General features: G+C 43.5%; 1 protein-coding gene across 1 annotated transcript in view; it reads left to right on the top strand.

Moving 5' to 3' along the window:
* Window positions 1-16,920, top strand: part of LOC133361335 (zinc finger protein 91-like) — a gene marked incomplete at its 3' end in the record, with an annotated part of 99,319 nt that overhangs the window by 1,300 nt on the left and 81,099 nt on the right. Inside the window, exon 2 of the mRNA XM_061580266.1 lies at window positions 4,292-4,381. Coding sequence (XP_061436250.1) covers window positions 4,292-4,381 — 90 coding nt within the window. The remainder of the gene's footprint in view (window positions 1-4,291; window positions 4,382-16,920) is intronic.

Here is a 16,920-nt window from a genome sequence, read left to right as displayed (position 1 = left end):
AACTAAAGCTTCATTATTTTTGAATATGTTGATATTGGGATTTTCTGTAACCAAATTATGACTATTAGTTTACTTGGCATGCTCTGATATGTTGCTGTTACTGTCATTGTTTAGACCCAAAGCAAGTTAACATTTAAAACGTTCATAACTAACCTGTTTAAATCTCATATAATATGATTAACATGTCTATAATGATTGTGTTCTGATTGCCTGCATAATTGTGCCCTGCATTACATGTATTGAATGCTATCCAACACGGGGGAGGAGTCTCCCTTTTAGTTCAGACCCGAGCTGCTGCCATAGACATCTCTTATCTGTGATGTCACAGCCACATGGGTGGTATCTCTGACATCAAGTGACCTACGACGTCATTCTCGGGTTATAACAAATAATTTAAGTATTGTCATTTGACCCCAATGACCTACAAGACATAGGGGGGCCTTTATCAAGCAGTTGATTAATACAAATGGGCTGTGCATCAACATGCTTGTCTGGATTAGAGGTTAAACATCACGGTTATATCTGGCGATTATGTTTAATGCAATGGGCAGTTGGAATAAACATGTTCGCGTGGGTGCATGAGTGAGTGATCTGACGCACGCGTGAGTGGGCAAACAAGCGAGTGAGTGGACTTGTAAAACAAACGGCACGAAAGTGATTTGATTGGTACAGCGAGTGGTCAAATATGTAATAATTGAGAGGATGAGTGATTCAAAAGGTTGCTAAATCTGAGCGTTTTTACAACCTCCCCAGGCCCTCCAACATCAAACAGAAACTACTCCTTCCCAACAACATGGATAGACAACGCAAGTGGGCTGACATCTTGGAGGACTATGATGGTAAGTCCCAGTTACCTGCATCACGTGGCTTTTTTGCAGAGGAGGCAGCTCCCTGATTAATTATTTTTAGTGGACGTGGCTTGGTGGTGATGGGAAGAGGTAAACAGTCAAGGGTGGCAGACAGCATGGATTTAGAACTGCGTTTCAGCCATATTGGTTTAAATTGGGGTCTCAACTTTATGAAATTGATCTCAACATGCTTACAAAAATTTGACTTGTAATGTTTTACTGCCATGTGACTAATGTTTCTCAACAGCAGGTCATGTTTTGTGTTAAGAGGTAATTACAAGAATCTCAGAATTAGTTGTGTGAATCTCCACGTGCTTCGTTCTCTAAGACATTACTCGTCCTTTGAATTAATTTTGTTTTCCGTAGCCCGGGAGTCATGGCGCCAGTCGACCACGTGGGGAGACATTATGGATGAAGTGGACCCTTTCCCAGGCCAAAGCTATGAAAATCGTTCCCCAAAGGTGTGTATGGGGTCTATGGGAGTCAAACACCACATTCTCTCCACACTCCCACACCATTGCACCAAAACATCACTACACCTCACATCACCACACAATATCTTTACATCACCACCAACTCGATATAATATACTCTTAGTTTTTTCGGTAAAGTCACGTACGTGACTCTTTCTTAGGTTTTTTCGGTAAAGTCGCATACGTGAGTATGAATGCTTGCAGTCACGAAAGATTCAATTCGAGAATCAATACAATAGCATAGAGCCTCATAAAGCGCCAATACCATCACAAGGCACCGTCTCTCCAGAACATTCCACAATTTCACCTCTCCGTATCACAACACCATCTCCCAACACCATCACTCCATCTCTCCATAATCACGTCATGCCATGAGTTAATGTGCATGTTTGCATCCTTACATAGATGTGCCAGTATGCATTTTTGTTTGTCTATGTGCCCGTCTATGTTTGTGTGCCTGCGAGAATAGATTTTGTCCTGAGTGCGCATGTCTGAATGATCATGTGCTTATCTTCGCGTGAACAGAGGAGCATTGGGGAGGTGAAGAACGTCAGCGGAGTGAAGCGTTTCCAGGAGGACAAGCGCCTTGCGAAGGAGAAATGCACAATGGAAGAGAAGCGCCCCAATGAGGTGAAGCGCCTCGCCAAGGTGAAGCACCAAACGGAGCAGAAGTGCCTTCGAAATAATATCCTCAAAGACGTGAAACGGGTCATGGAAAAGCGCCTCCTTGAAGAAACGCGCTTCATGGAGGAGAAGCGCCTTCGCGAGGTGAAGCGTCTCAAGGAGAAGCATCTGGAGGAAGAGAAGCGCCTCATAGATGTGAAGCGGGTCGAGGAAGAGAAGCGCCTCATGGAGGAGAAGCAGGTGGAAGAAGAGAAGTGCCTTGTCGAGGAGCAGCACCTCATTGAGGTGCAGCGGGTCGAGGAAGAGAAGCACCTCATGGAGGAGAATCGCCTCTTTGAGGTGAAGCGTCTCATAGAGCTGAAGCGTCTCGAGAAGAAAAATAAGCGACTTGAGGAGAGGCGCTTTCGCAAGGTGAAGCTCCTCGAGGAGAAACGTCTCATTCAGGAGAAGCGCCTCGTTGAGGTGAAGCGTCAAGAGGAGGAGGAGCACTTGATGGAGGAGAAGCGTCTTGTGGAGCAAAAGCGCCTCGAGGAAGAGCAGCGCCTCGCCAAGATCGAGCGACAATGGCTCCAGACCGCTACCACCAGCAGCAGCACCACTACCACTGACACCACCTCCACCACCGCCGCCATCGCCGCCGCCACGTCCTCCAATCCTGTGTGGGGCCCAATAGCTCCGAGCTTTGAAGAAGAGGGCTTCCAAGAAGATAAAGCAAACTCCGGAGTCGCTGAGCCACGGTAAACCACTCCGCGTGTGCGCCCTGTGTGTTTATTTTTGTTATTTATTGCCATGCTTCTCACGCAGCATCAGCCTTACACGGTCTCAAGACTTTTTTTCAGGAGGATCCTGCCAAGTTTGCTCGCATTTTTCAAGAAAGTTGCTACTGTTTGCGATCCAAATTGAACAATTTGCATTGCTTGTGTGGGTTTAGTAACAGGGAGAAAGCTGCAGAACATTCCCAGAACAGGTGGCTGCACAATCCACACGGAGAATGTGGCCAAACGTGGAAATCAAACCCAGGTCAATGTTGCTGTGACGCACAGGTGCTCAAGCCCTGTCGCGCTCTCAATATTCACAGACACTGCAAACTCCACGTGTACATTCCGCTATACTGTGGACAGACTTATTTTTCATAACTGGTTTCTGGGTTAGACCACATAACGAAGTGGGTATATCTTCACCATGTAACCCTCCATCCACCGTGAGATTTTCGCTGTCTATCGCCTGTTTCCAGGCCAGCTGCCAAGTCACCTTGTAATGCACAGCGACAGCTACCACTGAGAGGGGTGTCCAATTTAAAACGCGATGAGATGAGAGATGCGAGAGGCTCATCGCATGCAATGCACTCTGAGATGCCTTCGACGTCAAGGGAGGTGGCTCTCTCGACCACAAATCACTGACGGACACTTTTTTTAAATCGTGGATGTGTAGGTATGAAATAAAATAAATTAAATTAAATCACGACGTTTCGATGGCCATGTCGTTATTGCAAGAACGTTTCTTGCTGTGGTTTTCCCACCTGATGATTGCTTGTGTTACAATCGAAACGTTGTGATTTAATTTATTTTATTTTATACCTACATGACTTTACCGAAAGAACCAAAAAAATGTCACTTCAAATTATTCAGCTAAATTTGCACAGCAACGCCACCCACTACTGTGAAACTACAGCAGTCTGTGTGAGACACAGCTGCACCTATCTCAAGGATAGCCTGGCGCCATGAGAATGACAGCACCAATACTAAGCACACTCACTGGCCATGTCGTTATTGCTGTTTCTATTCAGCTCGAATTAATCCGCCACACATTCCACCCACGGACGATGGGGAGATGGCGATGTCTGCCGTAGCAGCAAGGTGGAACGGTGTCGTGTTTGACAGACAACCATCAGTTTTACCATGTCTAGTGGTGGTCTCCCTGTTACAGGTTGAGTCACAAACCGCACCTCTCCATAACAAAGGCTCAGCCTTTGATGTGCAGTCTATTCTTAGTCTTAAGCCTCACCTTACCATATTAATAAAAGTATGCGGCCCTTGCCCCACCACCTTCTCCAACCATTATATAAACGAAGTGGCAGCTTCTGCAATCTCTCATTTACCTGATACAGCTGTCGTGGCTGTGACGGTTCCACCTGAAGACGGAAGCTTGTGTTGCCTCCGAAACGTCGTGATTTAAATTTTTTATGTTATTTTATTTTACTTTTTAATGTTTTTTTACCTACGTGACTTTACCGAAAAAACCTAAGAATATGAATCATTGCAGTCACGAAAGCTTGAAATCTAGAACGGTGTCGTGTTGTCTCTTCACAGATCTGAGCCAGCTCAGCCCTCCTCCTCACTCGTCCAGGCCTTTGGAGTGAAGACAGAGGTTGTGGAGAAGAAGACGAAGGAAGAGGTGAAAGAGATGGAGAATGAAGTAGAGACGGAGGAAGAGAAGGCAAAGGAGGACGAGATTGTGATGGTGACAATGGAGGAGAACACGGAGGGAGAGGAGAAAGACAATACGGAGATGGAGGACAAGGAGACAACAAAGGATGAAGAGATGGTCGTGGTGGAGGACATGGAGACGACGGACAAAGGGGAAACAATGGTGGTGGAGGAGGAAGAGAAGACGGTGGTGGAGATGGTGGTGCCGGAAGTTGAGGAGGAGATGAAGGAGGAAGAGATGGTGCTAGCGGAGGAGAAGAAGATGGAGAAGATGGAGGTGGCGCAGGAAGAGGAGGAGGTAGAGGAGATGGTGGTGGAGGATGAAGAAGAGGGGATGGAGGAGGATGAGACGGAGGAGAAAACGGAAGAGGTGCAGGTGGAGATGCACGAAAAGAAGAGGAAGCGAGGGGGCCTCGCTCGCGTGGCGAGAGCGATCGCCTCACTCCTCCGCCGCGTGCTGCTTTGTGGTGGCAGGTCCACCGCCCAGTAGGGGTGGTGGCGGTGGTCGTGCATCGGTGCCGACCGTGACCACTATCACCACACTACCCACCCACCCCGTGATACTCGCTACACACACCACACGGTTCCCCAGAGAGACGGTGCAACGTTCAGGTCCAGAATACCGAAGTATACCGGGAATCACCTGTACTTAAAAACACGTAAATTGATAACACTATAAACAATAACACTAAACATTAAACGACAAAAAAGCTACCAACTGGTTTTATAATTTATACCACCATAAACGGAGGTACGGTATTTTAATTTCATTAGAAGTATTATAATGGAACTCTACACATGTTTGTTAATTGTCCGTTCAATCGAACCGACGGTCGGATATGTGAACTGTGGGGGTCGAGGGTAAGAATGGCATTCAAATTTTAGAATGACAATTTGGTCGTTTTAGCAAATTACTGTACTTGAATGTATGTTATGTGCAAATGCAAATTGTTAGTCGTAAATGCGAGGGAGGGGTTAAGAGGTGCACGTTTAATCCAGTGTTAACATTTATTTTAGCATCATATTTAAGGACACTGTTGTTGATAAGAATTCGTCTGGACATGTTATGTGCCTTGTTCTACTCGATCAACCAAAATTACTACAATGTCGGTCATACAGGAGTGTGATTTCATTCATGAGTAGTATTCACAGAGCCCCGATGACACTAACCTACCTAAAGTTATGGTTAAAAAAGTAATCTTGAGTGACTTAATTCTGAGCTCAGACATGATCATCGCAATCATTTCCAAAGACGTGTGGGGTCCTGCGAGAGCAGGTCCCGACTACAAATAGCTGGGCAGCAGAATCGGAAGTAGCTGCGTTGCCCTCGAAATGTGATGTTTGCTGCTGTTGTTGCTGCTGTAGTTGCTTCTGTTGCTGTAATAATCGCAGAGAGGTGGTGTTCCGTGATGGGATGACGCCTTTGATTAAAGCCTCTGTTCAAACTCACCCGATTGACGCCCTTGATCGTCGCATTTTATCAACTCTGATATTGTAGACTCTCACATGTTAAGCTCTATCATAGTGAAACATAATATTATAACCTATGAACTACAACCTATCCATTGTAACGCTGTAAAAGAATATTACCTATTGGGTTTCACTCCCTCGTCGAGAAGGCCGCTCTCTTCCTTTTCTAAAGTTACATCCTAATTTCTCTGCATTCACTTTAAATCGAGGACAAAGTTTTTCCATTTATTCAAAATAAGCGCACAGTTACACACTGAGATGCACTTACATATTCATGCATGAAGCACAATGGACACTTTACTCTTCGGTATGTTAATAGACATGCGGATTGTACCTTCCAAAATTAACAATCGAATGCAAATATCCTGAAAGACAAAGGATTGGATCCTAGAGGGGGAGTTATAAGGCGGCTCAGAAGCAGAGCTCAATGCCATTTCGAGAGGGAACTTGATGAGGTTGGACGCTCGACTCGTCGCTCTGCTGATCGCCCTTCAACCGCGAGACAACGCAGCCTGGCGAGCACAATTGCTGAGTCGACAGTTAGGCGACTTTGCGTCGGGAGAGTTCGTGGCGACATCGTCAGACGGGTTCCAGACATCGATATACCGTGAATCTCCAAGTAAGTGTCTTTTTTCGCGGACAAACTCTTAAACGTGTTCGTCGTCAAATAAGCGGGATTTTTTTGCGTCTCGGTTAGACGCGAGTGTCGTTCTTGTTTTAGCAGTTAACAAAATCCAAAACTCAACGCTAAACATCCTTGCGGCCGATAGCGTACTTTTGACTCGATAACACCGCTGCTGTTACTACGCTCACATGGAGCAGAGACGCTCTCCACAGCCCCACGCACACGGAGGCAAGAAGTCATTCAATTGCTCTGTGTGTGGGAAGTCCTTTTCATGGCCATCACATCTTCAGAGACACCAGAGAACACACACGGGTGAAAAGCCATTCCTGTGCCCTGTGTGTGGTAAGGCATTTGCACACTCGTCAACTCTTCAAGACCATCAGAGAACACACACGGGAGAGAAGCCATTCCTGTGCCCTGTGTGTGGGAAGGCATTTGTACAGTCATCACATCTTCAGAGTCATCAGAGAACACACACGGGCAAGAAGCCATTCCTGTGCTCTGTGTGTGGGAAGGCATTTTCACACTCATCAACCAGGAACAGGCATCAGAAGGTCCACAATGATAGGAAACTGAAATCAAAAGCTGAAATTCAAGGTGCTGCAATGAGTCCTGAAGAAGTTTCCACCTTCGATCCCATGCAGTTGGATCCCGAGAGATGGCTGGATGTAATGGAGTGGCTCGAGGATCAAACCGAGAGCTCGGGGTGACTGAAAAATAATGTTGCATGTGGTTATACCTATTAAGCCGTATCGAGTACTTTTGTGTGTAATTTTTGAGAGTTTAATGACGTGCACAGTGGTAGTTTGTAATGTTATCGGATTGCTTGCTGAAGTTGTGTGATGAGTACTGGTGGTGAGAGGGTTCAATTGTAGTCGTTTGGTGTTCCTGTTGAGCTAAAGTTGGAATGCGTCTGTAGATACATCTTTACTCAACATTTTAAAGATTGTTTTCATGTGTATGGCTTTTTTTGATTGGTATTAATCGATTTTAGATAGCTGATTTCAGGATGTACATTGATGACGCGTTCGTTGGATATATGACCTTGACTTCAACATAGACGCACAGTGAACAAATGTGGTGAACTAATAAGGAAATAATGGGGAATGATACTTTAACGCGTTGGTATTCCTGGAACGGAAATGGTTTGCATGGTACTGGAAATGTGTGAACATAGGACATAATACATTCGGTTCGAGTTTTGACTTAAAATGATTGCAGATGAATAAAAACGATTTTTTTAAACAAATGTGTGTCCGTTTATGTATTCATATCAACAACGTGTTTTAAGCGAGTTTCAGGTGGAGGATCTTCGTCACACATCTGCCCTTAACCGGCAGCATCTTGGCTGTCTCCCCATTAACATGTGTTCCTGGAGGGGAAAGGGCCCCATTATTTATCGATTCACAACGTTACGGTCCCTAATCATCAAGTACACAGGGAATCCTGTACGCTAAGACACGTGAACTGTAACACTATAAACGATAACACGAAACATTAAAATACTATAAACTAGTTTCATCATTTATAACACCAAAAACAGAGGTACGGTATTATAATCTCATTACAAGCAGTAGAATTTCAACGTGATCGTATTAAAATCACACTCTGCGCATATGAATGTATAGCGTACGTGCAAGCGAACTGTGCTCGTATGTACGAATGTAATATGCATCTATGGCCTTTGGACATGCGAACCGGTGGTCGGATATGCGAATTGGGGGGTGCAGGATTATGATCAGATTAAAATGATTATAATAACACTTTGGTAGTATTCGAATAACACTGAGCTAGAATGTATGTTAAATGTAGATGCACATCGGGAGTCGTAAATGCGGCCTGGGTGGTGCCAGATTTAGAATCGCATCAAAATTATTAAAATCGCACCATGGTCGTATTAGAATCAAGCTGCCAACTGCTGGTAGAATTCTACATCGCAATGGCACCGAATAGAACTATACAGTATTGATATTAGGCGTGGAGCCTAAAAGCGCAACCTTGCGCATTTTGACCTGGTTCTCGACGCCCGTCCCGCGCCCATGGTAGAATCTTGTGCATGTCGGGGCGTCAAGGGTTCGCACCACAGCCTTGAAGGATTAGGCAGGTCCCTGGCTTCTTTTGAAGAATTTGACCAGGCTCCAGGCACCGGTTCCTCGCACGTGGCGGATCCTTGAGGCACCCCGGGCCTCAGGGGCTATGAAATTGTGGGCGCCACAACACATTTCCTTTTGGCGTACGGTTTCCGTTGCCGAGCGCCCCACCACGTCGGACACACCAGACTTGGCCTGTACAGGACATGGGGATGAGCTGTCTGGGTGGGGACGGACATAACAACATGCGTACACACTGCGGCCATGTCACCTCTATGACTTCTACCTGTCGCCGCCGTGGGCGGAGCAACTTGGTGGACGTACCCGGTGTCACCTTTGGGCAACACAACCTGTCTACGACCGCTCATGGAAGCACGTGTTCCCGCCGCCCCGTGTTCTTTTCATTAGCGGCTTGCGCTCTGGCAGGGAAAGTTCCTCGTTGTAAATCGTTTCACAACGTTCTGGTCCCAAAACCAGAAGTATACGGGGGATCACCTGTACTCTATAACATGTAAACTGATAACACTATGAACAATAACACTAAACATTAAACGACTTAAATTTTTTTTATAATAGATTCCACCATAAACGGAGTTACGGTATGAGAATGTCATTAGAAGCATTTTAATCGCTCATATGTATGTAAAGTGTACGTTCAATCGAATCGGGGGACGGATATGCGAACTGTGGGGGTTTGCAGGGTTAGAATCGCATTAAAATTATTCTAGTAACAATATGTTCGTATGCGCATTTTACTGTGCTTGAATGTATGTTATGTGCAAATGCGAATCGTTAGTCATAAATGCTATAGGCTGGGTTTAAAATGTGCATGTCTAATCCAGTGTTAACGTTAATCCAGTGTTAGCATTATATTTAAGGACAATATTGTTAATATCAATTCGTCTGGACATGGCACGTGCCTTGTTCGTCTCGATCAACCAAATTAGTTCAATGTCGGTCATAAAGGAGTGCGAGTTCATTCATAAGCAGTATTCGCTGATCGCCGATGACACAGACCTACAACCAAAGTACTCATTATTAAATTAACTATCAGCTCAGACATCATCATCTCAATCATTTACAAAGACGTGTGGGGTCCCGCGAGAGCAGGGCCTGGCAACAAATATCTGAGCAGCGGAAGCAGCAGAATCAGAAGTAGCTGCGTCGCCCTCGACATGTGATGTTGCTGCTGCTGTATTTGTTTCTGCGTGGATCAAGATTGACGCTCTTGATCAACTCTGACATTGTAAACTCTCACATGTTAAACTCTAACATAGTGAAATATAATATTATCACCTATGAACTACAACCTATCCATTGTTACGCTGGAAAATACGATTAACTGTTATAGTGCAGAACCACATAATTGGAGGTGTGGGATTATAATCGCATACTAATCATTAGAATCGCACTGAGCTAATTAGCATCACACTGTGGTTGTACATATGGTAAGTTGTCGCTGCTGCAGTTGTTGCTGCTGTAGTTGCTTCTGTTGCTGTGATAAACGCAGGGAAGTGGTGTTCCGTGATGGGATGACGCCTTTGATTAAAGCCTCTGTTCAAACTCACCCGATTGACGCCCTTGATCGTCGCATTTGATCAACTCTGATATTGTAGACTCTCACATGTTAAGCTCTATCATAGTGAAACATAATATTATAACCTATGAACTACAACCTATCCATTGTAACGCTGTAAAAGAATATTACCTATTGGGTTTCACTCCCTCGTCGAGAAGGCCGCTCTCTTCCTTTTCTAAAGTTACATGCTAATTTCTCTGCATTCACTTTAAATCGAGGATAAAGTTTTTCCATTTATTCAAAATAAGCGCACAATTACACACTGAGGTGCACTTACATATTCATGCATGAAGCACAATGGGCACATTACCCTTCGGTATGTTAATCTACATGCGGATTGTACCTTCCAAAATTAACAATCGAATGCAAATATCCTGAAAGACAAAGGATTTGATCCTAGGCGAGGAGTTATAAGGCGGCTCAGAAGCAGAGCTCAATGCCATTTCGAGAGGGAACTTGATGAGGTTGGACGCTCGACTCGTCGCTCTGCTGATCGCCCTTCAACCGCGAGACAACGCAGCCTGGCGAGCACAATTGCTGTGTCGACAGTTAGGCGACTTTGCGTCGGGAGAGTTCGTGGCGACATCTTCAGACTGGTTCCAGACATCGATATACCGTGAATCTCCAAGTAAGTGTCTATTTTCGCGGATAAACTCTTAAACGTGTTCGTCGTCAAATTAGCGGGATTTTTTTGCGTCTCGGTTAGACGCGAGTGTCGTTCTTGTTTTAGCTGTTAACAAAATCCAAAACTCAACGCTAAACATCCTTGCGGCCGATAGCGTACTTTTGACTCGATAACAGCGCTGCGCTCACATGGAGCAGAGACGCTCTCCACAGACCCACGTACACGGAGGCAAGAAGCCATCCAATTGCTCTGTGTGTGGGAAGGAATTTTCACGGCAATCAAATCTCAAGAGACACCAGAGAACACACACGGGTGAGAAGCAATTCCTGTGTTCTGTATGTGGGAAAACATTTGCACAGGCATCAAATCTTCAAACTCACCAGAGAACACACACCGGCGAGAAGCCATTCCTGTGCCCTGTGTGTGGGAAGACATTTGCAGACTCATCAACTCTTCAAACTCATCAGAGAACACACACAGGCGAGAAGCCATTCCTGTGCCCTGTGTGTGGGAAGACATTTGCACAGGCATCAACTCTTCAGCGTCACCAGAAAACACACACGGGCGAGAAGCCATTCCTGTGCTCTGTGTGTGGGAAGTCATTTGCACGGTCATCAACTCTTAACAGGCATCAGAAGGTCCACAATGATAGGAAACTGAAATCAAAAGCTGAAATTCAAGGTGCTGCAATGAGTCCTGAAGAAGTTTCCACCTTCGATCCCATGCAGTTGGATCCCGAGAGATGGCTGGATGTAATGGAGTGGCTCGAGAGTCAACCAGAGAGCTCGGAGTGACTGAAAAAATATTATGTCATGTGGTTATACCTTTTAATCCTTATCGAGTACTTTTGTGTTTAATTTTGACCATTTTAGTTTTACAGTTTTTGAGAGTTTAATGACGTGCACAGTGGTGGTTTGTAATGTTATCGGATTACTTGCCGAAGTGGTGTGATGATCACTGGTTGTGAGAGGGTTCAATTGTAGTCGTTAAGTGTTCCTGTTGAGCTAAAGTTGGAATGCGTCTGTAGTTAGATCTTTACTCAACATTTTAAAAGGTTTTTTTTTCAAGTATAAAGTTTTTTTTGGTTGGTAATAATCGACTTTAGATAGTCGATTTCAGGATGTACATTGATGACGCGTTCGTTGGATATATGGCCTTGACTTCAACATGGACTCACAGTGAACAAATGTGGTGAACTAATAAGGAAATCATGGGGAATGATACTTTAACGTTTTGGTATTCCTAGAACGGAAATAGTTTGCATTGTACTGGAAATGTGTGAACATAGAACATAATACATATTCCCTTCGAGTTTTGACGTAAAAATGATTGCAGATGAATAAAAATGTATTTTTAACAAATGTTTGTACGGTCTTTATTTTATAATGTTCCTAGCAAAAACATGTTAAGCGAGTTTCAGGTGGAGGATCTCCGTCACACAAGTGTGCCCTTAACCGGCAGCATCTTGGCTGTCTACCCGATTAACACGTGTTCCTTGAGGGGAAAGGTTCCCGTAGTTAATCGTTCATCAACACCAGTCCTTAATCCCGAAGTGTGCCGCGGATAAACTGTACTCTATAACATGTCAACTGTAATACTATAAACGATAACACTAAATATTAAACGATTATAAACTAGTGTTTTAATTTAGAACCATATAAACGGAGGTAAGGTATTAGAATCTCATTATAAGCAGTAGAATCACAGTGTGGTCTTATTAGAATAGCACTTTGCTCATATGTATGTAAAGTCTACGTGCAAGAATCGGATTAAAATAATTACAATTACACTACGGTCGTTATAGAATCACGATTTTCACTGCTGGATGAATGTTCCATCTCAATGGTATCGAAGAGCAATAGACAGTTTTCTATTAATAAATAAACGCACAAACACATTATAAGCTCATGAGCTTATGAATCGTTACAATTATTATAACAATCACAAATTGTAACAAAGCGAAATTCCCACTAAGCAAAACATCACGCTCACATGGCGAATTCTTTAACAAACTGCAACACTAAAGTGACAGAACTCAACAAGAAATGCACACGACAAGTTCAACAACAATGGACAAATCCTAAAAACAGACAACACGCACGTTAGTAGCTGTTAGAAGAAGACAACACCTAGCACCTTCAACTTTACACATTATACAGCCCCAAAGATCCAACTCGAATATTAGGAGGTATATGACACCATTTGAACTTCCTACTTTCGTTCTCGATTAATGAAGATATTATTGGAAAATACTATCGCTTTCGCTTGTGATGTACCTCCTAATTATGGCCTCAGGTTAAAAAAAAAAGTTATTTCGAATTCCTCCATTATTCCAAGCTGCACAATTGAGGGTTGTGGACCGCTTTGAATGCTTCAATTTAATCACAGTAAATGCTTCAGACCACATCAGGACACTCAACCTAGAGCATAATTGAAGCAACGTGATGAGATGGCTAAGAACTTCAAGTTTATTCTAGTGTTAACGATATTTTAGCATAATAGGTAAGTACACTATATGTACTAAGAATTCGTCAACATAGCAGGTGTCTTGTTCTCCGTAATCAACCAAAATTATGACACATTCTATCATAAATGAGTGTGAGCTAATTCTTCAGTAGTATTCGCTAATCACCGTCACACAAGTCTGCCCTTAACGAGCAGTATCTTGGCTGTCTCCCCATTAACATGTTCCTAGAGGCGAATGGCCCCGTTATAAATCGTTTCGCAGCATTCTGGTCCCTAATCCCGAAGTATACTGGAGATCACCTGTACTCTATAACATGTCAACTGTAACATTATAAACGATAGCACTAAACATTAAACTACTATAAACTGGTTTAATAATTTATTACACCATAAAAGGAGGTACTTTATTTAAATCTCATTAGAAGTATTGAATAGCACTCTGCTCATAAATATGTATAGTATATGTTCACTCGAACAGGTTTCTGGTTAAATTGAGTAAGTAAAAAATATATTTTGTTAAACCCGCCACATGAAAATAGTAAGGATTGTCACTTAAACAGAACATGACAATTTGTTACTAAAGCATGTCTATTCTGGTCACTATTCTTCAATTGGGATTACCGTTGGCAGGCTATTTTAGTACACACAATCGACAGGAAGTACAAGGTCAATGGGTTCACTTAATTCGCATGCCTAATGTACGTTGATTACCATATAAATAACCCAAACTGCAATGGGTACCCATATCCATTTATATGTATTCATTAACACCCCCCTCCCCCACTTCGCGCAAGAAGAGCACACACGTATTGTCATCACATCTACCTCTCTATTTACGGAACGAAACAGGAGCACTTCTCCACAAAAACTGGCCGTAGCCTAATGAAGATTGTTGTAATTACTGACGAAACGTCGTACTCAGATTGTAAATGTTGTGGCTTGGCTCTCCAACACACCATTGTGCTGGACTAGTAACGAATAAGCATGTCCTGTTCACGTGACAAACCTTACTAATTGGGTGTGTGGGTGGTGGCGGGTTTAATGACACATGTTCATATTTAGGAGATTTATGGATACGGTATTGGAATCTCATTACAAGTATTAAAATCGCAATCTGCTCAGGCAGGGGTTAAGAGGTGCATGTTTAATCCAGTGTTCGTCTCGATCAACCAAAATAAGTACAAAGTCGGTCATAAAGGAGTACGAGTTATTTCATGAGTAGTATTCGCTGAGCCCCCAGATACTAACCTACACACGGTTAGACATGATCATCGCAATAATTTCCGAAGACGTGTGGGTTGGTCCCGCGAGAGCAGGGCCTGGCTACAAATAGTTGAGCAGCAGCAGAAACAGCAGAATCAGAAGTAGTTGCGTCGCCCTCAAAATGTGTTGCTGCTGCTGTTGTCGCTGCTGTTATTGGTGCTGCTTTAGTTACTTCTGTTGCTGTTATGCGTCGGGTGGTGGCTTATTTACTCATCACCACCCATAATCATCAACACAAATCATCAGTATCAACACCCATTATCATCACCAATCATCATTATCACTATCAACTCACCATCACCAACCATCGTCACCACCACCACCCAACCATCACAACCAACATTCATCATAACCACCACCAATCATCCATAATCACAACAACCCATCATCATCACCACCCATCATCATAACCTCCCCAATCATTACCACCACCAATGATCACCACTACCACCCATCATAATCACTACACATTATCATCACCACCCATCATCATTACCACCCTTCATAATCACCACCCATCATTATCATCACCACCATCCATTATCAAGAAACATCATAATCACCACCCATCATAAATTAACAAACACACACAGCTACATAGATATGTAACCTGACACAGACATAGATAACAGACACACACAAATAAACAATCTCATTAACAACTTAATAATAAAAAGCCCATATTACCACTGCCAGGATAGGTGCACACAGACAAATCCTTTACACAATAACAATTTACATGGAACTCAAATTCACACTTAGTACAACCACCTCACTCACTTAAATATAACTACAGATCAAAAACTCTAATAAAAACCTGAATTTGAAAGTAAATAAACCAATGGGATGGTGTTTATACGCTTGAAATGTAATTAATGAAATGCAAGTTAATAATTACAATTAAACAAAAAATAACTACGAACAAATGTGAAGCCTGAGGCCTAGGTATATGCCAGGCCTGATGGCCAGGCATCGCTTCAGTCCTCGCCGCAGTAACAGCGACATCAAAGACAGCACAAAGCGAGGGGGCAAATGTTTAATGTCGAACAGAGGGCTCTGCTGTTTCCGGTGACGCACCCCACCCGCACTGCACCACGTGGTGCGCCCGCCAAGCGCGTGGGGGCGGAGCCTCGCTGTAGTGACGTCACCTCTGTTACGTCATAGCCACGCCTCCACCCGCAGTCGAGAGGAATGCGCACGAGTGAGCAGCAGAAGAAGCCTTTGCAGAGCGAATCCTCAACGAGGTGAGCGTCCCTGTTGACGATGTGTGTTGTTTATTTTTATTGCACGTTTTGACTACAAACTAAAGCTTCATTATTTTTGAATATGTTGATATTGGGATTTTCTGTAACCAAATTATGACTATTAGTTTACTTGGCATGCTCTGATATGTTGCTGTTACTGTCATTGTTTAGACCCAAAGCAAGTTAACATTTAAAACGTTCATAACTAACCTGTTTAAATCTCATATAATATGATTAACATGTCTATAATGATTGTGTTCTGATTGCCTGCATAATTGTGCCCTGCATTACATGTATTGAATGCTATCCAACACGGGGGAGGAGTCTCCCTTTTAGTTCAGACCCGAGCTGCTGCCATAGACGTCTCTTATCTGTGATGTCACAGCCACATGGGTGGTATCTCTGACATCAAGTGACCTACGACGTCATTCTCGGGTTATAACAAATAATTTAAGTATTGTCATTTGACCCCAATGACCTACAAGACATAGGGGGGCCTTTATCAAGCAGTTGATTAATACAAATGGGCTGTGCATCAACATGCTTGTCTGGATTAGAGGTTAAACATCACGGTTATATCTGGCGATTATGTTTAATGCAATGGGCAGTTGGAATAAACATGTTCGCGTGGGTGCATGAGTGAGTGATCTGACGCACGCGTGAGTGGGCAAACAAGCGAGTGAGTGGACTTGTAAAACAAACGGCACGAAAGTGATTTGATTGGTACAGCGAGTGGTCAAATATGTAATAATTGAGAGGATGAGTGATTCAAAAGGTTGCTAAATCTGAGCGTTTTTACAACCTCCCCAGGCCCTCCAACATCAAACAGAAACTACTCCTTCCCAACAACATGGATAGACAACGCAAGTGGGCTGACATCTTGGAGGACTATGATGGTAAGTCCCAGTTACCTGCATCACGTGGCTTTTTGCAGAGGAGGCAGCTCCCTGATTAATTATTTTTAGTGGACGTGGCTTGGTGGTGATGGGAAGAGGTAAACAGTCAAGGGTGGCAGACAGCATGGATTTAGAACTGCGTTTCAGCCATATTGGTTTAAATTGGGGTCTCAACTTTATGAAATTGATCTCAACATGCTTACAAAAATTTGACTTGTAATGTTTTACTGCCATGTGACTAATGTTTCTCAACAGCAGGTCATGTTTTGTGTTAAGAGGTAATTACAAGAA

The sequence above is a fragment of the Lethenteron reissneri genome, chromosome 72 (genome assembly GCF_015708825.2).
Source record: "Lethenteron reissneri isolate LAM-NWPU_2019-01 chromosome 72, ASM1570882v1, whole genome shotgun sequence".
Classification (NCBI taxonomy): Eukaryota; Metazoa; Chordata; class Hyperoartia; order Petromyzontiformes; family Petromyzontidae; genus Lethenteron; species Lethenteron reissneri.
This window is presented reverse-complemented; position numbering and strand designations above follow the sequence as displayed.